This window comes from Dermacentor silvarum, chromosome 4 (genome assembly GCF_013339745.2).
Source record: "Dermacentor silvarum isolate Dsil-2018 chromosome 4, BIME_Dsil_1.4, whole genome shotgun sequence".
In the NCBI taxonomy this organism is placed as follows: domain Eukaryota; kingdom Metazoa; phylum Arthropoda; class Arachnida; order Ixodida; family Ixodidae; genus Dermacentor; species Dermacentor silvarum.
This window is the reverse complement of record NC_051157.2, coordinates 53,305,020-53,329,370: the sequence shown is the minus strand read 5'-3', so window position 1 is coordinate 53,329,370 and position 24,351 is coordinate 53,305,020. Positions and strand designations below refer to the sequence as shown.

The following is a 24,351-nucleotide window of genomic DNA, read 5'->3' as shown; positions in this document are numbered from 1 at the left end:
GCGGTTTCCCACCAGTTGTGTCTTAGCACAGGTGTCAAAATGAATGATGGCTGGCCCATTGTTATACCCCTCGCCACCGCCGATGCCTCTTTCACAAGTGTCGCAATACTCGGTGGCGGCATGTCCGACCAGTCGTTGTGCCCCTGTCTCGTGATGCAGAGATCGCGCTGTTATCAACAGTTGCCCTTTGGACTCACTATGGGACGGACGCTCGTTTCGTCACATCTTCCAGGATCCAGACGATGCCGTGCAGTGTGCCGCGGCTTTGAACGCTGTGGCTCATATGCTAAGTAGTCTATGACGATGGGGCGAACTTGGCGCAGCAAACGCACTACGTACTTGGCCATCGCCAAAACAAGATGCTGGTGTCCTTGCTCTTTGATGAACATGCCAAGGACACTCAATATAGTCAATTATGATAATATATAAATTCACTATAGCAATATTCACTGTAGCAGACCCACGATAGTCACACCTTCACTGGCTTCCATCTTCACAGTAATGGAAGGGCTCTGAATTTTTTGAAAAAAATTTACTTGTAAAATTCTGTACGCATGTGCTGAGCTGGGCCGATTGGTGCATTCTTAGAAGGTAATCGAACAGCGCTTCAGACAGGACTAAGACGACAGACACAGCGCTGACTAACAACCAGTGTTTATTGCTCTTGAACGGCAATGTATAGGAACGAGGATGAATAATTTTTTTCATGTGAAATTGCACATGGGCCTTCCAGTAGTAGGAGTATCATTGATGATGCATAAAACGGGAGTTTCAGTAGCCTTCTAGTGGCAAATCCTGTTGTAGCAGAAACTTAATGTAAGTTGTGAAACACATGCATCCATACCCGCATTACATGATTGCCTTAGGGTTATAGACCTTTTCTATGAGAGCTCCCTGGATGCTGCCATAATTCTATCTGGACCATTGTAAGCCTGCCAAGAGCACTATGAACAGTGGCAGCATGTGCACTTTGTACCAATGAGCATCAGCCCTGAGATGCACTCTTGTGCCCCGGCGGAAAGGTGTACACAATCTTGTGGAAAAAAAAAAAAAAAAAACACCATTATGTGCGTTTGCTGAGCTCTACTTAGTTAACGAGCTTGTGAGTCTGATATGAGCTTGTGAGTGCTCGATTGCTGGACATGCAGCACCTAGCATGTCAATTTGCTAAAAAACACCACTGAGTGCACCTATTCGGAAACATTATCAATCAATAAATCAACCTTTAATTTCAGTTTTGTGGTACAAAAGCATATATGAAGAAGAGGGGTTAACGTAAGAATAAAATGGCATAGAGCTGATGAGGGACTGTATTTATGTGAACATTACACTCATCGTGGAGTGCACAGTCTCCACCTACTTACCCAGATATTTTTATTGCATCTGCAGCGCACCTATGCAATGCCTGTCCACGTTGATCTGACTTTGAATAGCACAATCCTTTCACTGAACTGATGATTCTAAGTCCAGGTGAGTTATGAGCCTGTGAGTTTTAGTTTACAACTGAGTGAATTCACAATTTCATGAGGTTGAATGAATCTGAGTGACTCTGTGAGGGTGAGAACTGTAGTGAGTGCGAGTTCAAGTGGGTAGTCTGCTTTCTCCGAGTTTGAGTGAGCCTCGCTGGGTGTGATTTCTGGTGAGTTTGAATACGAATGAGCCAAAGTGTGTTTGTTCTTGGTTTTGAGTTTGAGCAAACCTTGCCGAGTTCAATTTCTTGTAAGTCTGAATCCAAGTGTGCCAGATTGAATCAGATTTCGGTGAGTCTGAGGGACCCCAAAGCTAAAAATGTATTATGCGAGTCTGAGTGAGTTACATTTATTTTGCCAATTTATGTTTGGCACATTGATCACGTAATGTAAACTTGGGTGGGCACCTCAAAGAATTTGATCAAATGTGCTCTTGTGAAATACTTATCAGAATGTCAGTGGCTGCTCTAAACTAGCTTTGGCATTTCTCGCATGTTGCTAAAATGTGTGCAGCTTGCATAGCAGCATACAACATTGATCACTTCTGGACCATTCTAGTTTGCTAAGCATTACTACCCTTTTATAGTATACACCCATATTTCACAAATAAAATATACTGAACTCATCAGACATGAATGTAGCACAAATGCCACGCAATAACTTGGTCATTTTATCAACCAAATATTGTACTTTGGTGTCTAAGAAGTTCCCCTATGTCTTTCCATCTTAAGACATCTTCCATGCTCACCTCCACACTGTTCTTTTCTTTGGGCATTTGATGAACATCATGTACTACTGCTTGCACCAATTCTAATGTCGACAGAAATGCTTCTGTCATTGTGGGCTTCACTGAAAAGAGTTTCGCTTCCCAGAGAGACGATTTGGCACAATAGGTCGTAAATAATGAGTTGCACATAATGAGTTTGGAATTTTCCAACAGACCCAGCCTCTTTCCAAAGTAAGACAGTTCCTTTACATCACTTGCTGCCAACTTCAAATCATCATCAATTCCAAATGCGAGTGTGGCATACCCTTTGCAAGTGGCGCTTTTTACACTGATTGTAAATATAATAGCATTAGCTGGAACTTCTACCGCCTTGTCGCCTAAATTTTCCAGTCGGCAATTGCTGAGAATGCACTTATCTCCCACCATAACTGGAACTTCAAACCTACAGCATTCTATAACTGCCGAATGTGGAATGGTAGATCTTGGGTTAATGAGGGACCTCATTACTACTCCAGAAATGTTACTAGGTACACAAACCTCAAAAGGAATGAGCTTGCTGTGCACAAACCTTGAGGTTTGCAACTCCTCTGCAAAAGTCTCACTGAAACACAAGTTGTCTATGTACTCCTGCATTGTTCCAAGATGGTAAAACCTTGATAATGGCAGCACTACCACATGTAGCTCACAGTCTCGGAGGATTTGCTGGACCCTGAGGTGATCACCAGCTCCACCTTCACCAGTTTTTGAAACGCATCCCCTTGAGCGACTACCTAGAAGCTGCAGAAAATCTCTGTAGGCGTCAATTTCCTCAGTCACTGGCTTGATCTGGGCGTAAAACTTGACGAGCTTGTCCACCACAGAGCAATCAAAGAAGAATGCACTGTCAGTGTAAGCGAACTCTTTGCTGCTACCTCCTGTAAATGAACACAAATTCAATCAAACCTTGTTATAATTAAGTTGCGTCCAACATGAAAGCACCTTCATTTTATGTGATATTTGTTGTAAACATGTATATTTGGTGAAACACATCACATATTTATTTTGTTATAACCAACATTTCACAGAGGTTCGAATGCATGCTTTCAATTTTCACAGCAAATGGCAGCCACCACAACCTTTTCATCAACATTCACACACTCAGGGACACCAACTAGTACTCTTTCAAAATCTGATATTTAAGAAAATAAACATAATGATAAATAAATAATAATAAAGATAACACTGACAACTTTTGGGAGAAAAGCAGCATTTCATACTAACAACGTGGCTATTTGGATGTGACTGCCATGAAAATGTTTTCCATGTTTAGGTTAATTGTTTACCCTCTTGTTACTTCAGATTTGTTGACGCCACAGGACAAGTCCTTTGTGACGTAACTGATTTCATTTGCATAAACCATGTTTGATGTGAAATGATATAACATGGCTGGTTAATTTTAAAGGGACCCTATAGAGAAACAAATTCACATAGGTTGATAGATACACTTTTGAATTTCGAATAAGCCAATTTTATAGTGTGCTTGGAAAGTCAGAATGGGTGCTAAACAGAAAAATAGCGCCCTGAGATCATGCACCAGCTCCCTGTTACATTATTATTTTTGGAAGCACCATTTTGCTACTGCTAATAAAGAATACAAGAAAATTGCATTTTAAAATAAGCAAACACTAAACCTCGCAATTTGTGATATTTCCCGTCACAAAGAGGGCCCATATATGAGCAAATGCTGTAAGATGCGTGATACTAGATAGACATTATCGCTGCCTGGTTTAGGCACGTAATTTAAAAAAGGGATGTTTAGCCTTTATTTCTTCTGCAAACATTTAACCTGCTTCTGTCCAAGGAATTGTAATTTTTTTAAGTAACCACACTTAACCGATTTTGTATTCCTATTTGGCGTAGTAACCTTGAAGGCCAACTGCAACGAAATATTTAACCACGTAAAGAGCCTAGTTTTTGATAGTGTCAATATAAGGCAGCCTCGGGGCAAAATTTTATACTTGAAACATGAGTGGATGCATCATGAAAAGCTAACAAGAATGGATGTTTCTGATACTGAAATTGAAACAGACACCGCCATTACTGCTCACCGGAAGTGATGCGTGACCCAAACCAATAAGAACCAACACAGCTTATAGGCATGGCTTCCGAGATTGTGCAGCATCCACGGCGTCCGGCGGCACGCTTACAAATCTCGGAGGTGACTTGCTGGGATTTACGTCATATCTACTAACCACCAGATGCATGCGTCGTCAAGGTGCTATTTAAAGGCTGCTGTTAAGAAAATTCGACAATTACCAGCCATGGCAGCTCTGCCAAAAATTCTTCAATAGTACATACTTCTCTGTATATACATTAGTGAGGAACTTGTAGCATATACATTGTGTTACTAACGTGATAGTACCATGAATGAAGGCTACTCGAGACAGAATCCCAATAGCTGCCAAGATGTCTTGGCAGCTCTTGATAAGTTGGCATATTTATAACCAAAATTAGCCGAAGTGAAATTCCGTTGCAGTTGGCCTTTAAGTGCGAGCTTAGTTAACTGGCAGTGCCTCTTACCTTCTTCTTTTTCAAAAATTGCACCCTTGTCACGCATAAGGTTCTCTGTGGGCTTCTGCAGAACTTCAAGGCACTCAGTTGTCAGACATATAGAGGTACGTTGCACTTCCTTTGGCAGGACATAAACTCCATGTGTTAACCCCACTGAAATTGGGGATGGATGTGCAAGCGCAGTGAATCCAGAGTTTTCAAAGCTCCAGTGGCCTGACTGTGTGATTTCTTCAAGTAGAGGAAGTGTGTAAGTCTCTATATCATCTGAGCAAGTCAAAAACACGCCAGCTCTCATCTTTGCCAGGAATGGAGAGTACATGGCCATCTTTAGGTCAAACATTTGTAACTCGGTGGCAGCTGTGATTGGCAGAAGTGCAAACAGCTTTCCCAGAGCACTGTGGCTTGGGAGGCGCTTGCTTTGACCACCAGTATGAATAAGCAGGATTCTCATACGACTTTGTTCTTCTCCATACATGTTACGAAGTTGCTCAAGTATGTGAAGGGTTGCACCACCTGAACCTGAAAAGTAACATAAAATTGTGAGTCATTATGGTTACCTTTGCTTCAGCAAAAATGATTTTATCATTACTGCAGTTCTCGCTAAAAATGTACTGACACAAAATTTTTGTCTCATCATTCTTTTCGTATAGCTGTCGACCAAGTATTCATTGTATGCAGCTTTAACTTGTCTTGCTGTGATGAGTAATTATATCACCCTTTAGTACCACCTTTAGTAGCTTAAAACATTCAAAGTGTTGCATGGCTGACGTGATGTCACTGAAATCACAGTTCGTTACAATGTTGTGTTGCACACTGATTGGAAATAGTGGACTCGGACAAACTGTGCCACTGAAAGCCAAGTGTGTCATCTCCTGCACTGCAACATTTATACTTTCTATGAGCCTTACATGGAGGCTGTCCACATTCAGCACTGTGCAAGAGAAATGACTAGGAAGGATTGAGAACCTGCGAGGATGCTGGAAGTTCACAATGAAGCACTGGTGGCAAAACCCTTTAAAAAGAGGCTTATTCCCATGTGGAATGTTAAGAAACACAAGGGAAGGGCTTACTTGGCAGCAATGGAGATTGTTCAAAGCACTTAGATTTGGTGGCATGGCGTAGCCTGTAACCAGTACAATGCATAGGCTCCATAGCATGTGCATGAGTGCTCCATAACACGAGCTCCATAGCACGCGTTCCATAGCATGTGCTCCGTAGCATGTGCATGTGCATCCCCTAACTTTGGATGCACATACCCAAAGTTAGGGTATGCAAAATGCCTGCGTACAAATGATTGCAAAAAGGTATACAAAAGAAAGCAAGCAGAGCGTGGGGCTTTTGGTACACAAGAACGCTTGGGTGTAATATTTCCAAAACATCCTTATGCAAACTGCAACCTGTTAAAAGCAAAAACAAAGCAAGATAGAAAGATTCATGGCAGTGCTTCTCGAAAATCACTGCAACACTGACAACATTTGTAGCCCAATTATCTGGTTCTTAGTGTGTGTTGATGATTGGCTGCACTGGCGTACCGCAATAGTAAACATGTTCGGCTAACTCTAACAGTCATAACCAAACGACTCCCCCTCCCACACACACACACACACACACACACACTACAAACACACAAAAGAGAGAGTTCTGCTTGCCAACTTTCGGTCCAGGTGGATCAGAGAACACATGATACGGCACAAGAGGTATGAGGTTCCTCTCTTTCCTTTGAGTGATTTGTTCATGGAATGCAGAGGCTTGGTCTTCATCAGCAGCTGATATAACAACAGCATCCCAGAAGGTAATGCCCACTTCACTTGGGACCTTTCCTGCAACATCGAGAGCTTGTGAAAGTGTCTGCGCTTCATTGATATGATCGTTGTAAAAAATATATAACAAAGGGCCTCTGACGCGATATCTTGGTGCCATCACACTAAAGGGATGCTAAAACAAAAAGGTTGAGCTATATTAGTAATTACCCTTCTGGCAATACTAAAAAAGCCAATCTTACCTAGAGTATGCTTGGTAAGCGAGAAGAGCTTCAATAACAAAAGATGGCTAGCGATGCCACCTTGAAGCTTCTGCAATAGCTTGTTGTGACAGCATGGATATTAACGGCATCAGCTCGGGCCTAGTTAATCTCTTATTGGTCAGAAATGGCTACATTGCATTATAAAGTACTTAAAGACTGAACTTGGTAAGTTTCAAGAACTTTTACTACACCACAATACACAAAAAGTTACTTGGAAATTCATCCCATTAAACTGACATACTGGCATTAAGATTTCAACATGAAATTGAAGAAATTAAAGTTTGGCCTTCATTCTCTCTTCTAGTATAATCAACCTCTTGCCACAATATTGATACGGAACAGTGTGGCTGCACTGAGGAGAAGGAAGACGAAAGTAGAGTTTTGAAAGAATACTTTGTCTAAACTTAGTTAGTGCTTCTCTTTAGTGTCTCTTTAACAGTGACTGTTCTCCAGCTTGGCTACTATGATGCTTGCTTTTATAGCTCACAGCTAGTACTCGAAAGCATTAGAACAGGGGCTTGTTGGTCGAACATCTGATTTGAATGGCACCTAGAATAAGAATAAAAAGAAAATGAAAAGCGCAGTGTGCATCTGGTCTTTCTCTTAGTTCTTGGCATTCTTAAAATCAGAATGTGTTGTGACTTTTTGTTATGAGTATGTTGTTGCTATAGTAACCTGACATATAATTAGGTGTACGGTATTTTAATTCCGCCTTTCAATTATAGTATTTAGATTAGGGTTGCCGCCTGGCTAGCTTTCTACTGACACATTCATTTTTTTTTTCCATCACGGTGCCAGCTGCCAGTACGACCCCAACACTGGCATGCCATTTGGCAGTGTCCTGGTTTGCACTAAATTGGCACATAACTTGCAGTGCAAGTTATGTGCTCTCTCAATTCATACATAGCAAACAATTGATCTTTCTGCTATGAGTGCATTTGCTGCGGTGGAAAAGATACAAGAACAAAGAAGGAAACGGACAGGAAAGAACAATCTTTCTTTTACTGTCACCCTTTCACTTGCTTTTGTGTCTTTTCCACTGCAAGAAGTATGGACCATCCAGCCCAGCAACAAGTAGTAATACTGTACACAACTTCTGCTTCTTTACAATACGTCTTTTTAGTGGCCACCCACTGTTGGCGCTTATTGCGTCAGCTCGGTCCTCCACAATTTCCTGGGCTACAGAAACGGCGCTCAGTGAGCTGTTGGCTTTACACTTTTGTCTTTTAAAAATATTTAAGTGAGTACCAAATTTCATGTAAATCCTTTCAATAAATTTATATAATGTAATGGTTGTTCTCAATGTATGACCTGCTTTTTTTATTGTTTGTTGACAAGTACACAGTACTTGTTGCAAAAACAGCCGTCTCTGCCCCACCACTTCCCCAGTGCCAGTTTATTTTTCTCGGCAAAGGTGGCAACCATGATTATGTCAGTTAGATTGTTGAAAACAAAGTTGCAATAGGCCAAATTTAATAAGTATTGATTGTGCATGACATATACTTTCTCTGAGCTGAAGGCTGCATTGCCAAGGGCGCTGTATGATCATGTGTACTGCTGTATTCTAAGACTCACCAACAGTATAAAAAAAAATCCAGCTCACTTTAAAAAAACCTTTGTTAACTTAAGAATGTGTCTTTGTGTACTGACATTATGACAACTATGTGCAACCAGTGCAGTGATATGATTCATTTGGCAGCACTTGCCAATGCAGTGCTGCCACCTCAAACAAACAGACACGACTGCATGGAATTTACTGTCAAACTTTGTATGTTAGTCAGATTATTAAGATATGAAAAATATTGGCATGTACAGAAATGAAGAGTTCAAGATGCGCTACATCGAGGGCTACATCGTTTAGGGCTGTTTGATGCAATTAGATTACAATATTCACTCATGGCAAGAAGGTAATCGTAAAAGAGCTAGCTCGAGCACATATTTCATTCCATCACCGGCCTTCTGGCCTTCAACTGTTCATACCAGCTGATATGCTCTGCCAGAACTCCTTGAAAACCTGTTTCCAGTTGTGGTGGTATTGTTGTTTCAAAGCACAAAGGAAGGATTAGTTCTGTTGATAATTCATATAAGCTACTTGTTTGGCCTGACAACACGTCATTCTTACAACATAATCAGCACTTGTGCATCCTCCAATGAAGCGATAGCTGAGTGCTCACATATACCTGCGCTTTTCTTTACACATTCTTGTAAGAGCTGAAAGTTCTTAAAACTGTGTAATTCTTCGTGACACTTTTTGAATGCACAGAATACATTGACTGTTTTATTCTCAGTGCCTCTCTAGTGTATAAAATCAGTTCTCATCGAGCAAGCGACTGATAACTGCACGGCATATACATTGATTATATCTGCTTATCATTCGCCTAATTTTCTATTCCTAGTAAAGAAGGTGAGGAGCACTTCTATGTTTCAGGCTTGGATGACAGTGTAGTTGTTTGAGGATTTGTTGTTGTGCATTACACGCTCTGAACAGTATTTTTCATAGTGAAACATCACTTATTGAATAGCCACAGCTTCCACAACATAGTTGCATATGTATCTTTGTACAGTGAGGAAGTTGTTTCCAGTTTATCGTCATGACTAAGTGCAAATGATTATGATCATGCGCATGTGGGAGATTCGATGCCCTTATTCATTAAGATTTGCATTATTGGAGCCAAAATCTTTGCTTACAATCAACATGCCATTGCAGCGGCATGAGAAGTGCACCTCCTAGTAAAACATTTGTCAGAGTATTTAAAAAAAAAAAAAGATAAAAACGTTATAGCTGGGTGGTTAATTTTCAGTAGAATCATATTATATATATATATGATAGACAATAATTTACTTTGACTTGGAGATAGTTGATTATAAACTGCATCTGGAACTAAAAGGCTGCGTCTGCGCAGAACACAAACTTAAGTTTCCATATATTATAGTTTTGTCAGCCACCACTGCATTATGAAAGGCGGTACGTTTTCTGTGTACCATGTAACGCTACATCGTATATGTGCACAATGATAGCCTATGCTTTCAGAAGCTAGCGAAACAAGCCCCTTACTTGGGACGATTCAGGCGCACCTAAAAGGCAATCATTGGAGTGGGAGCCAGTGGCGTCCTCTCGTTTACGATTCACTAAATAACTGCTGTAAGCCCCATGCTGGTTGGACAACTAAAATCGTCTGCTTTTCGTTGTCGGTAGGTGGCGACAGCGGTTCACATCTCGCAGCACTTCTTGCGTACAAGGTTCCCAACAGAACTGTAATTAATAAATACGCTTCACAGCCAACATTCTGGTATCGTTGCTGCACGCTCGCTTTGATTTCAAGAAACAGAAAGAAGAAACCGATCGATGGCAAAATTTGTGATTTTGAATGGTAGTGCTATATTTGAAAGCTGAGTACATACGTACAAAATGACAATTCTAATTGAATGATGCTTACGCAACGACAGTAGACTGCTTTAGAAAACGAACCGAACAAGTTGCCCATCAATTCATACCTCTCAGCGCTTCGTAGGAGTCAATACACCTTTTCATAAAGGCGGGTACTGTGAGCTCCATGTTTGAATTAAATCGCACCTTGTGCGAGCAAGACAGTTTCAGTGCTTTCGAAAGTAAAAGACAGGGCGCAACGCCGAGACACAACGGAGTCGTGAAGGGGGAGTTGCCACGCAGTCGCGACGAAACGAAACGCGCGGCATGAGCGCGGTTCGTAGTGTGCTGCCATCTCTGTTTTGTAAAAGAAAGAGCTGTCTGGTTATCTGCACTTTAAAAAAAAGTTAAACAAATATAATGCAATATAACAATATTTATTAGTTTTTAATAAGCAAAAACTTAACATTTTTTTACGTTTTCAAAGAAATGTGGCAGTGCAAAACAATGCATGCAGCGCTATTTCTTAAAAAAAATAACAGTAGAGTTGTCTTCATAAAAAAAATATTATATCGAATTTGCGGCAGAAGTTGTAATAAATATGTCTTTTGTTGTAATTCAGAAAAAGAAAGCCATAAAAGTATAAAAGTGGCACTGAGCATTAGTTGTTTGTATCCTAGCTCGTTAGATGGCGCCAGGTGACAACGCTCGAAAGGAACGTTTACACGTGCAGAGAAGCCAGCCTCTGGGCACGCATTGGGCGGCGCTTGCCGGCTTCAAAGACGCGGCTGGTGTGCGGCGCGAGGCCGTGAGGTGATTCTTGGGGCGCGAGCAGCTGCTGAAGTCTCTGCGATCCGTGGGACTAATGTCAACTACTGCGACCTGTGAAGTGTGTCGAAACGCTCGAGGAGTCCGTGTGCTAGTGCGCGAAACCTCCGACTGAGCATGCAGCTTTGGACCGAACCCAGCTGAGGCAGTGTGTGCAGTTTGTGATCGCGTCGCGTCGTTGCCTTCATATCGCGACGCCTCCAAGAACTGGTTTCCAGCAAGACGTGTGGATTAAAATAGGTGAGTAAATACGTTGCTGGCTCCCATTTTATACGTGGTCACTCTGTGTTTAATGGGTGACAGGTGGCAAAGACACACCCGAACCAGTGGCCGAAACCAGTGGCCGGAATATGAGCCTTAATTCTTGTGCGCTCGTGTCGATCTGTCATTAGGAGCTCGCGCTCACGTTCTGATTTGCATGCTCCCACGCTCCCACTACACGCGCACGCACGCTTTGCCTGCTGCGCTTTACCTGACACGTTTTAGAGCGGCGCACGTTCTAATATGTTAGTTGGAGCAGCTCGCGATAGTTTCTCTCACGCATTGTCTTGCGCTTCAAGCACGCGTTGCGTCACTTATTACTATAATTCTCGTGTTTAACATTACATGAAGAAAGCCATCTGAACCATCACTACTTTCACGTATTTGATATATCACTTTAGCCGTCGGTCAGAGCTGCCGTGCTTTCGAATCCTCTTCCTTTCGTGTCACCGTTGATATATGGGGAGGACACGAAAACTCCGGCGCGCGACTTCGTGGTCAGCTGCACCTTTCATTCCCCTATATTGTCGGGTATATGCGTTTTAATCTAAATGGCTTTTTTATTTACGTAGCAGCCCATGCAGTTATCACTGATACGTGTATGCGCCTAGCTCGACAAAAAGAGGTGCTGCAATTGAAGTTCCAGGAACTCCGACTGATGTCCGAATGTGATTATCAGACGGGCACATTCCCCTAGAAGCCAGCCGCTTAGGTGAGCGTCGTTGTCCGAGCCAAGTGACAGACGACCCCTGTAAACGCAAACTCACGACGAAGGCGTTTTGATGGCCTGACTTCGACAGAAAGCGCGTGCGTGGCGCTGACTTGCATTTAATGCGATATATAACTCCGATTTGCATGCAAGAGAAAGCGAAACTACAGTGGGCTAGAATGTTCGAGCCACTGTAGCGAAACTAAGTAGGAGAAAGGATGTCTGGTTTAGTGAATGTAACTGGCGTATGATCATCAGCGTAAGATTCCAAGAGAGGTTTAATGCGTGACATTTATTTTCAAAGCTTCAGTTTTCACGGCCCCAGTTCCTGAAAAGTAGCCCTAGTGGCAAGTCGCAGAACAAATTTTTAATGTCATCTGCGGCAACAACGAAACGGTTTGTTTATCTATTTTTACATTAAACGCAGCTCCGTTAATGAGCCGTCCTTCGTTAAATAGAACATTTTGGATACACACGCTTTCTGATGGCTTTCCAGAACGTCGCTGAATCGATTAAGCATCAATCTCTCCATAAGCTTATGCTCCCGGCGTCGTGGCGTTCCTTGCATCTAGTGCGGTTTCAAAATGCGCTTCACTTGGTTTCAGAATGTGGGCGGTTTTCTTGTAGTGAGTGTAGGCCGGAGAGCTGCCTAGCTTGTATAGCCACCACGAATTCCGAAAATTGTGAGTCTCAAATGTTATCTGTCGCGAAACCCGTTTCACTTTGCAACCGCCCAATACTCTCGTGAAGCTGATTCTTTCTTCTCTGTTCTCAACAAAGCATCGGTGGGAGTGGGGAGGCTTCATCAGTCCGTGTCACGAAGGACTTGTGCGAGGCCATACAGTTGTAGCTTGAAATTGATGTTTGACATTCGTCCAAGATGGGACAACTTTGCAGGATAATGTTCCAAGGTATAGGAACGTGTGTGTAGCAAGCATCCTGGAGGAAAGCCGTGTTTGAAGAACGCGCAGACGTAACGAAAATACAGACGGAAGTAGAGGAAGTGCAAGTTTTGTAAGTTCATTTTTAGCTGCCTTCCTGACCGTTCCTACGGCCCGAGTCCCGTTTGAATTTCCCGAGCCGTTAGACGCCGGCGCACGTGGTCCAGTGTGTTGACGTGAACCCGGAAACAAGAAAGGCCGCGTGTTTGATGAAGCGTGCTTTTGCGTGACGGTGCAGTGTCGTTTTGACCGGGGACGGTTCGCACGGAGAAGGGAGTAAAAAAAAAAAAAAAAAAAAAAAAAAACGCAGGAACCCGTTATGGCGGAAAATAGAACCTGTTATGCGGAAACTGAGACCCGCTATTGACGACGCTATCTGGTTTAAAATATCGGCGGCAATAACATGTATCTTTCATTGGTCGCGTAAGCCGTGGCCTGTTGGGAAGCGACAGCGGGCCGTGAGCTACGTGACTTGCGTTGAGCCGTGTTGATGGCAGCTGTATACGGTTCCTGTCGGCCATATTCTTTCTCTTTCTCCTGTTCATTCCTTGTTTAGTTTTATTATTGCGATAGCAATTATATGGACACTCCAACGCATATTTCTGCCGTCGCCGTCGTCGTCGCCGTGAGGTTCCGTATGACGTCAACGGCGATGAAATCGTCGCCGCGCTCCGGACGCTGTATGTGCGAGTCTGAACGGGCGCGAGGGACGCGCGCTTTCACGGGGAGCGAACGCACGTCGGAGAGCAAACGCGCGTTCTGCGCCGTGCTGCCTGAAGGGCTGCAGAATTAAGCGTCTCTTTCTTCCATTGCATATATAGAGAGCAAACGCAACTTTTTTCGTCGCGCGAAATGATGTGGGGGGGGGGGGGGGGACGGGAGGGAGGGGAGGCGACGTTTAGCTGCGGCACTAAATGCGTATTTATATAAAAACGCCGCGCGCGTTCGGTGCGAACGGGGGGGGGGGGGGGGGGGGCGAAACGCCGACGGCGTCGACAACAGTTCTGCGCGTTGCTGGTGCTGCTGCATGTCCAAGTTTATACAGCTGATAAAACTACTATCCTTACTCCGCATAGCTCTCTACTAATTTGCTATCGCAATTGGTGCTTCGCCTTTCGGGTGAAACTGCGACAAATTTTTTTTCTAACCAATCACTTAATGTTTTGCTGTTGATGGAAACGAGGCGACGACACTGACATTTAGTTTTGAAAAAGAAGTATAATGACAACGGGCTTTAACATTTTTGGGCATATGACATATCTCTCTCTCTCTTTTCCTTTTTTTCGGGCATTTATCTGGCGAGTTCGGAAACGCGAGAGCGCTCGCGCTTTTGAGGTCTCTATATGTGAGCCGCTGTCACGATATCATATGTGGCCTATATAGAGCCTAATTATTATTTTATTCCGTTGCTATATGTGAGATGTCCTCGTCAAGCGCCAACTGTGCATTTTAGTTTTCGTTCTTTTGGTTAAAGCGTCTGCAGTCGGAAGGCTTCGCGAATCGTTGTCGTCACTTCGCTTTTACTTCTGCGAGGACGTGGTTCGCTCTTGCGATCATTGTGTTTGCACTTCTGATTTTGCACGAGACACCGAGGGGGCTCAAGCGCACAGTGTCAGAAAAGCGGCAAGTACTTTTTACTGGCGCGTACTGGCTGTCTATTCGACTTAGCGTCTGAAACGGCGAGAAAACATGCTAGCGTCAAAACATGTGAGAACGCTTGCTAGAATGCGGATGCATCGATGCAGACGTCGATAGCTCGAGGTTCTCGCGTGTATCGGTTATTCAGGTTCGGCAGCAAAACCGGAGTGACCAGACCATGACGACGTCGTTAAAGAGTATATAACAAGCTCCAGATGCGCACTTTGGTATGTACTAGTTAAAAGCAGCACTATAGAAAAAGCGCGCCCGGCTCTACGGCTACACGGGCTTGTGCGCCTTAAAGCAGGACATGGTAACGGTCGGGAGGTATCGCCGTTACACACGAGTCTTCGCTGCGAGCGAGCCGGCCTTCGGTGGAATACTCGCACGTATACAAGTGGGAATGAGTTTCAACTGCAAGCTGGACGTTTTTCTTCTCTTCACTTCGTGTCCTGCCTTGAAATACAAGGTTAATGCATGCAACTCCGAGCGATGCGGGTCTTATCTGCGAATCCCGCCGCGTATCGGCGCGCTCGTTTGAGAGAAAGGTCCCGCGAGCGGGCCTATATATGTAACGTGTGCGAGTTATTTTTTACGACTGGGTCCACGTGCTCGGCATAAAAAGAAACGAGGGCAGCGTTGTACAGTTACATGCGCACATAAAATCGAGGGAAGGCGCCGCGCGTGTACTTGCGTGTGTTATGTGTATATCGGGGGTTTTTCATTTATACTAGCTGTGGTGTTTGATTTATGTCGGAGCCGAAGAATGCAAAATCAAAACGCGCTCGAGAACGACGATGAAACTTTGGCATCGCTGAATTGTTTGCTTGCCCGTTGGCAGCAAACGCAGCTCTATTAAAAAAATAATAATAATAAAAAAAATAAGAGTTTGCAGGAAAGTTTGAGCACTGAAGGCGGCGAGCGGAGGGGACTTGTACTAAGATTTTGATGTGCTTCGAAGTTTTCATTGCTTGAAAGTAACAACGGGATACGAGGCATGTTGGCGTATCGCTCAAGCTTCGAAAGTATTGGCCTTCGGGACTGCTCAAGGCGCCTTTCGCGTTATTAAAGTGGCAGTATACACTGGTATGTGTATCTCGCATGTTACCGTTACCGCGTTGTTCACATTGTTATAGCTTGTTCGAAGTACTCGGTTTCGAATTGTGTATGGCCGGCGGTCATCTGGCATTCTGCGTTTACAATATAGGCCACGAACCACGCACGTCATCAGCATTTACGTCAATGTCGTCGTCGTCGTCGTCATGTCTTTACCGCGCGTCTTGTCTGTAACCTTTACATAAACGTTGGCTCGGCTGTCTATGAAGAAAGCCCGCACACGCGTGCATACTAAATGCATACAACTGTTGTTCTTTCTTTTTTTTTTTAATTCACGCGCGTAGCGCGTTCGTCGAGACACCCGTTTCTACTTTTTTTTCCCTTCAATTTTTGTCATCGCCTTTTTTGTTCGCTCTTTGACATTATTTACAGAAGGAAACAAAGAAAGAAATATGAAATTGACGTCACGAAGATCGTATATTACTTTGCACTGAAGAACGTGGGTGCCACTCGCGCTCACACAGTTCGCGCATTTTCCCGTCTATACACTGATATATAGACAACGTTCGTCGCCGTTTTGTCGCGTGCGCGCGCCGTGTTTAGAAACAGCGACATGCCTGGTGCCTCGCGGTCGTACGTTATTGCGACGCAGGGTATGTGTACGTGTATCCGTTGCAGCATCAAACGAAACACGAAGCCAGCGGATGAGAGGCCGGGAAGGCAGGAACGTTTTATATAGGTTGGTTCTCTCGGTCCGATATATTGCTCCGCTCGTATGTATGTATATGTATGTGTATAATCGTTAGGTCCGTATATCACCTACTGCGCCTCACATGTCAGAGCAGGTATTCGTTACACGACGACGAGCGAGATGTGTCGGAGGTGGTTCTGAAAGGATTGTCAACCTGCTGACACGTTATATAGGAGCGTGAGCTTGCGCTATAGAGTATTTTTTGGAAGGGCTGAACGGCGAATAAACGCACAACCATACAGTATAGTCGAGCGAAATGGAGACACGTGGTGTCGCAGGCGACGACCCATTTGAGCGACCAGATGCAATCTTATGCAAGAGCGCACGCATCCATGTCGAGCTGAGAAAACGAAACGTTTTTACGAACGGTCGGTAGTGACTCGCGATACTGTCGAAGCCTTCGTAGGATGTCTTGATACAGCGGCAGAATTTGGTTCTTTTCTGTAAAAGAAGGGCTTCGCGATTACTTCCTTGTCAGACATACATGCTCCGAGAGAGAGAGAGAAAAAAAAAAGGTTTAGTTGACGCGTTGATGTTACACACTGCAGTTGTCGCTGACGAAAAAAATAAAATAAAATAAAAGCTATTATTTCCCGGAGACAGAGTGGGCCTATATACCTTTGCCAGGGCGAGTACACAATTGCGTCATACGGTAACGACGAAATGCTGAATTATTGGATATTCACAGTCATGATACTGACTCATGGCAACGGATATATCGGTGAGATACTGAGAAACTCTCACTCTCTCAGAAATATGAATAACCGAAATTGCTCAATACTGGATGAAATATTTCTTCGGTGCATATAGTTTTCTTCTATTGATGTCTTACGAGATTGAGAAAGCGTCGATTTCTTATTCGTACGGCCTCGCAAACATTGCGGGAAGTAAACATTTTAAAAATATTGACTCATCATTCACTTTTATTTAGTTCTTGTTTTAGCGTGCGCAGGTAACGCAGCTCCCCGATACACTCTCCTCTTCTCCTCCCTTACCCCCAGCCTCTTTATTTTATTGCTCCGTTACCAACCCGCATCTACTTTTCATTGCGCAAGACAGAGAACTCTAATCGCCCAAGCGTTTCGTTTTCTAGAAGAAGGCTCTTACTCCGTCTCGTCAGCTTGACGCAGTAAAGCGAGAGCCTGCGCGTCAGCGAAGGAGGAGGCAGAACCTTCTGTATACGTTTGTCCCGCCCCAAATTTCGCCGCTAGTCGCCCCTTGGAACAACTGGTTGTTGAAAGGAAGGATCACGGTGAAGGATAAGGGGCACGCAAGCAAGAGGCACCGGAACTTCGCAGCCGAATATCTCGTATCCGATTGGCTGACGCGACCTGGGTGTTGTGTTCTCGATTGATTACATTTCGGGATATCTATGTAGAGTGCGTTGTTGGATCTGCTGATATGCCGTGTATACTTAAATTTGAAACATAACAATACCAACGTTAAAAAGGTGAAGACAGATAGAAAAAGGCGACGAAGAGGAAAGTGCGACGTTTGTATATACTTCTGCCTTCTTCATCTCTGACCTTTACGTCAAATTCTTATTCCTTTTTTTTTTCAACTTTCCGGGATAGTTTCACCTTTGCGCGATGTGGCGTGGCGGCGTCCCGGAGCAGCGCTTCATATTGGAGCAAGAAGCAGTCTGTCCACTGGCTTAGCCAATCAGCGACCGCTGAAACTGACGACCGCGAAAGTGGTCGGTATAGAATGTGGCTTCTGGCGAAACGTATAGATTTATTGACTCGGGATTGTTTACAGTCGCGAAACCCGCCCTGGTATTTTAGTGGCTGTGGCACTCTGCTACTTTGCACGAGTTCAGATTTGATTCCAGATGTATTGAGCTACACCACTTCCGAATATACGCGGGCGTCGTTATCTCTGAACGACGAACTGTGTATGACAAGACCTCTCATTAATGGCCGACCGTGCACCTGTCGTGAATCGAGTGGCAGCTTCGACATTTGGGAGATTGAAATTATGCGGACAAGTTGTATTTGTATGCACGGTGGTATCGATACCGGAGACGAATCTGGGGCCGAATTCACAAAGCTTTTTGTTCCTCGCTGCTATTTGTCATTGACCGGCTGTCGTAGCTAATAATATGTCAAGCATTGCAGTTGGCTGGCATCGGTTCTTACGAACTGTTTTAGCTTAAGAACGTTTTTGTGAATTCGGGCCCTGCTCTTTTCTTTCTTTCTTTTTTTTTTTTCAGACGGAGATTCCGTACTAGCACGTTGCTTTAGTTCTAAGATCGGATGAAGTCTTTTGGCGTATCGACAAGTATCGAAGCGTTTGGCGCAGAGTCGGTACTGCGTTCGAGGCGGCGTACGTTCGCAAAAACACGCGTCCGTGATCGGATACCCGTCACTACCACGCCCAGCCTGAGCCAGTCTTAGTCGAAAAGCCCAACAGAAAAGTCTTTGTCGGGGAAGATGGAGATGCCCTTTTCGGCCGTTGACACCGACAACGATAACAGGGAGTCTGCAGACTTGGTGACGGAAATTTATGCCGTAGCAGGTGAATCGCTCACCCCTGCAGTTTGCTTTCGTGGCAGGCGCCCCATATATAACGGCAAATGCATATGCTTCTATTGCTGGCAGGCAATAGCGCAGCCAGGCAATTTTTTCGAGGGGGGGGGGGGGGGGGGGGAGCTCCCATGACGGGAGTAGTGTGGGACAGGCGGGTGAATTGTCCCACGTGGATTTAAGCCAGATATCTCTGGTACACATAAATTTCGGGTGCGGGGGGGGGGGGGGGGGCACAGATTTCAATATAACACAAGCGAACATGCTGATTGGTGTAAAAACCATTTTCTTATATGGTGCACAAAACGCCCTCATAATTTCTCTCGCACACGCACCCTTATTAAGGGCTGTTTTGAATATGCATGGGTGCTAAATAGTTGCAGTGGAGGGTGTAAACACGAAAAACGCCCTTTTAGGGAACTTTACTGCGAAAGATACCATCCTGATAGAAATTTATTCTTGTAGCTTCGCTTAGAAAAAAAAGAAAAAAGACTGTAATCCGGTATTTTTCTTCGCCGCATTGTGGGCGCGAGGAAATTCCGTTGTAACGACGTGGGAAATTTTAGGCATAATAGTAGTAGAACATCTTGATTAACCACGCGAGAAAATGCGCTGTGGTATGTCAGTTTTTGACACGCCTTCCGGGCAGTGGTACACTTGTTTGTGCGTTTCTAAACGCCTCCAGGGAGCTCTTCTTAACGCGTTTGGTGTGGCGGACATCAACGCGTAAATAATCATACATTAATACGAGATAGGTATAGACATAGACAAAGAGAGACAGATTGGTAATTCCGAGCGCCGATATTAACGCCACATAGAGCTTAGATCCTATACAAATCATGCATTACGTGGGTAAGTGGGAACGGTCCCATACGCATAGTCGCTGTGGATAACTGCGCTGAATGATCCGGTGGGCCGAACAAAACTGAGATGTCTTGGGCAACTCCACTTTGTAGCCATCTTTGGCCGAGACAAGCAAGCATGCCCACTCGATCTAGAACACCTCCTTCATACTTGACTACATACAATGAATAAAATAATTACGAGATTTAATGCCCCAAATCGACACACAGGATGTGAGAGTCGCCGTATAGTAGGGCGCTCCGGATTAAGCTCACCAGCCTCGGTTTCCTTAGCGTGAATGCCCAAAGCACGGTGTACGCGAGCATTTTTTTTTTTTTTTTGCATTCTGTGTGTATAGGGAGCCTCACCAGCGAGCATGGGCTCAGCAGAAGAACGCCATATTAAAGCGAAGCTTTCTTCGCGAACCCTCCCGGAGTTTGCTGACCCTGGATGCGAGGTGCTGCTGCTGCTGTCTGGCCGAATAGCTCGCACAGCGGACAGCACTCGCACAACGAATCGGATTATACATAGCCGTCTCTATACACTTTACCCTTACAGATGTACCTGTGCGCTGGCTCTTTCATTTACGGAATAACGCGATGAAACAACGACGGTGTATAGTTAAATATAATCACTGCAACAAATGTACGACTTCAAGCACGAGCCTTCCTGAGGCTCTTTCCCAGGGATTTCGCGTGTCCGCTGGTCAGTTTCCCGCCGGCTATAGTAGGTGTGGGCTGACCCTCGAGACAGTGCAATAGTAAACTGGGCCGATCCCGGAGACAGCGTAATTCGCGGTCGCGTAGGTCGCGAGCGGGGTCTTGCCTGGCGGGCACCCAAATCGACACGCTGCAAAACGTGGTGCTGAGGGCGAACAGCTTTTGTATAGCGTTTAATTAACCGTTTCACGAAAGCAATTCGATTCATAGATTCCCACACGTGCTTTAGATCTCCGTAAAGTTATTTAGATATATGGTGAAAGTTGGAAGCTTTTTGCCACAACGCGGTTCTGATCGCGCGCTGAACTGAATCGCTTCGTCAGGAAGGACGCTCGTATCCGCTATCTGGGGGCAGTTTGTGGGCTGCCGCCGTTTCCGACGAGCCGCGCGCTATTTTGTATAAGCCAGAGAGTCTTGCCGCCGCGGCGCGACGCGGAGCGCATTCGCGTCACGTCTCTGTATCGCTATCCGAACAGCGCGTGCGATTCCTGTGGCACCGCGGGGGTGGGGGCCGGAGCGACGGCGCGTGAATTCGCATCGCTGATGTGGGAGGCGTGTTGCGCCGTTTTGTGCGCAGCGGGCAGCCGCTCGTGATGCGGATCTCCGCCCAGTCTGTGCAACGGCGACGTGGTGGCCGAATTTGAATGGCTCAGTTAGTGAACTGAGCGCCTCCTGGAGAGCGCATTTGTACGTACACGCATATATGTCGTTTCGCGGATATATCCACGCGCACTCGGAAGTTGTTTAGTGCGTCGTGGCCGACGGGGGTGTGCGCTTGGTACACTCTGTATTCTTCCGCATCTCTCGCGCGGATATGCGGCGGCATCTATAAGGCGCGTGACGGCGCATATTCATGCGGGGGGCATAACGCAGCGGACATCGATAAATTTAGATCCGCGAAAAAGAAAACGGTGCGGTGTAGACTATATGTATATAATAACATTCATTACCACACGTCACGACACGCAGTGCTATATCATGCTTTCGAGAGCGAGGGTGACGTGACGTCGCGGTGATACCCTCTCCCCTCAGGCAACATCTGGCGCGCTAGCGCTTACAGCAACGATGTTGTACGCGTCTCAAAGGAGAAGTCGAATCATGATGTTTCTAAACAACATTTTGCTTTCTCTAAAATCAGTACATTTTTAATTATCTTTTCAAAGATTGTTTCAAATATTTCTTTTGTGTTTCTTTCATACATTCATAACAAATGAATGCATTATTTGTCAACCGCAATCCCCTCTATAACCGCTGGCTACTCCGGCTGATCACCCGTAGTGAGTTACCGGAATTTTTTGGAAAAGAAGCAAGCTTGCAAGAACGTCGGATCCATGCCTGCGTGCGTACTATGATGTTATTAATCAATATATAGGCCACGAGAAGTGGACAAGAGTGCGAGTTTCAGTACATAATGGCTGGCCTTGCCGGCTATTAAAGTCTCCGTTTGGTAGTTGCCCCCCGGGAAGTGAAACCGGCTCAGCGAGGTTTCCTTGACGCTACATAATTTTTGTTTCAATTGGATATTTTGCACAAAATTGTAAATGCTGATTCATCTGTGACCCGTTGATGCTTGTAATTTGAGCGAGACAATAATAAAGGGGTTATAGAGCTGTCTGTTAAATCTCGAGGTTCAACAAACAGCCTCTGTCAGGGTATTAAGAACGATTACTCGAGTCACGCCACTATAAGCGGTTTTTGAGAACGGTTTCACTGCAAGCATTGTGCGTTGTGAGCAAAAAATTGCTTTTTTGCTCATGGAAGTAGTCGCATACTTGTTGTATACGCAGCGTATTTTTTGTTTGTCTGCTTGTTCTCATTAACTACAAGTGTGGTAACTACGCCATTAACTACGCCACGTAAATCGTCGATAAAAGTTTCCATAGCCGAGAATTCCGAAGAAAAAGAAATGGCGATTTATTGATCTCTCGCTTTTGCTTAATCGACTTCAACACGCTGTCAGTTGCTGCAAATTGCTGATGCACACGCATAGACAAAATTAATAACCCTTGAAACGGAGCGACACAGCTGTCCGATCAGCCTGCGTCGGCGTTTCTCTTTGTGGAAAAAAAAAAAAAAAAAAAAAAAATCCACGCGTGCAAGCGCACCTGTCTTTCGCAGCGGCGGTCTTTATTCGCTTTTTGCCGCGGAGCCTTCTCGCTTTTTTTTTTTTTTTAAATCTCTTTCTTCACTTTGCTACTCGTCATCCGGGTTACGCGTTTCACGATGTGTCGGCAGCATTTCGGCCAAGAACATTTCAGCGCTCGTGTGCCGTTATCGGTTGCCCGCATCTCTGCGTGCATTTTTATATTGCTTTTCTACAAAATGAGGGCGCAATCACTGCGACCATGTAATTGATCAGCGACACTGTAACTCCGGGCTTGTGTATAGCCTAGCTGTTGCAGGGGTAATCGCCGCTTGAGCACCGATGAGGTGTTTCATTTCATATTGATTGATTGATTGATTAATTCAGCCATTCACGAGGTTTAACGTCCCAATCCAACACTGGGGCTATGAGTGACGCCGTAGTGGACGATTCGGCGTTAATTTTGACCACTTGGAGTTTCCTAACGCTAATTTAAATCTAAGTGCACGAATCTAAGTGCACGAATTATTCCATCTGGGGGCGTCGGGTGTGCGTGATATAGATTATAGTATTTTTATTTTCTTTATTTATTTGCCTTTTTGACGCGGCTGAATACAAAGGAATCTTGGGGCTTGTGAAAGGGTATTGGGGCTGAAGCAATTGTTCGCCTGACTTTATAGGTCGCAGCAGCCGAAGCACAATGTTCACACGCCGAGGGTATGCCTGGTGGTCTGGCGCGTGATGACGTGACGTAGCAAAATGTGCGTTGCGATCCCAAGGACAGTATATACGTTGATTTGCACACAATCGCAAATAATCGACAATGACCATAAGTACGCTACATACATTGTTACATTTATTTCTAGCGCATTTTAAAAAAGTAGCCGAGAACAATTGGAAAGCTGCTGAATCAGGTACCCTGTACCGAAGAAAAAAACGGAGTCACTGTTTAAAGTCTATTGTCGGCAGTTTCAGACGAAGAAATGAGAAGAATAATGCGAGCCCACGTAATCTTGATTTCGTCTTATCTAAGGTTCTAAGCGACCTCTTTTGTATGCTAACTGCTCTAAAGACGTTCAGTACAACCGTCCTATTGAAAAGCCTTAGCATCGCGTAAAGATTCTGCATATCTGCGCGTAAAGATTCTGCAAGGATTGCAGTATACTTAAATACTGCAGTATTTCCTTAGTATACGGATTAGTATATCTACAAGGAAATATAAGCCACGAATCGGTCATTGTGTAGCGTTTTTTTTTTACACCTTTAGCAATAATGTGAAATTAGTTATTTGCCCAGCACCTAGCGCGCAGATCTAGCATAACGCAAGAAATAATACTGAGTATGTATAAACTCAAAAGCATCCTTTCGTTCAGCGTGCATGCCATGCCGTTCAACACGCATTTGGTAAAACAGAGAAGTAATCGTGCTGGACATCACATTGAATATAAATTCAATGAGCAACGTTGGGCTGGTTGTCTTGCTTTCGAAGGCTTTAGGACGAAATTAAACTCAACAAAAGATGACGGACGAGAGGACAGAATGCTATAACTTTAGCTGGCGTTTACTGATTACACGTGCGCGACCTTTATACACTGAAGGCGTCACATCAATCAGCGACTTGCGTCGTCGAGACACATTTCTTAAACAAACGTACTGTCAATCAAAGAACTCATGTTGGACTCTTTCCAAAGTTGTTTCTCCCGATGTGGCTACGTAGAGATAGATTACCCCCTCCAAAGGATAGAGACATCCGAGGGAGAACCGCATAATGGGTAGGCTATATGGCTTATGACACATGTTGATGGGCTTTGAGTTAGCGGCCATATCGGGCCATCGCCAGTCTGCTCACTCTAGCCAACTT

General features: G+C 44.6%; 2 protein-coding genes across 4 annotated transcripts in view; one reads left to right on the top strand and one right to left on the bottom strand.

Moving 5' to 3' along the window:
• The window catches only part of LOC119450040 (fucose-1-phosphate guanylyltransferase), a 39,505-nt gene extending 29,037 nt beyond the window's left edge, over positions 1 to 10,468 (bottom strand). The window contains exons 1-3 of the mRNA XM_049666429.1: positions 10,265 to 10,468; positions 6,396 to 6,566; positions 4,756 to 5,265 (exon numbers count right to left, since the gene is read on the bottom strand). Of these exons, the coding sequence (XP_049522386.1) occupies positions 4,756 to 5,265; positions 6,396 to 6,566; positions 10,265 to 10,325 (742 nt within the window). The 5' untranslated portion in view covers positions 10,326 to 10,468. The remainder of the gene's footprint in view (positions 1 to 4,755; positions 5,266 to 6,395; positions 6,567 to 10,264) is intronic.
• A 401-nt stretch (positions 10,469 to 10,869) lies between these two features.
• The window catches only part of LOC119450039 (putative polypeptide N-acetylgalactosaminyltransferase 10), a 156,231-nt gene continuing 142,749 nt past the window's right edge, over positions 10,870 to 24,351 (top strand). The window contains exon 1 of one of the 3 annotated variants that reach the window (XM_037713390.2): positions 10,870 to 11,204. The gene's annotated coding sequence lies outside the window, so the exon portion shown is untranslated. Of the gene's footprint in view, positions 11,205 to 21,595; positions 21,747 to 24,351 lie in introns of those variants that run through there. The other 2 variants (XM_037713391.2, XM_049665601.1) reach the window with 2 other exon arrangements.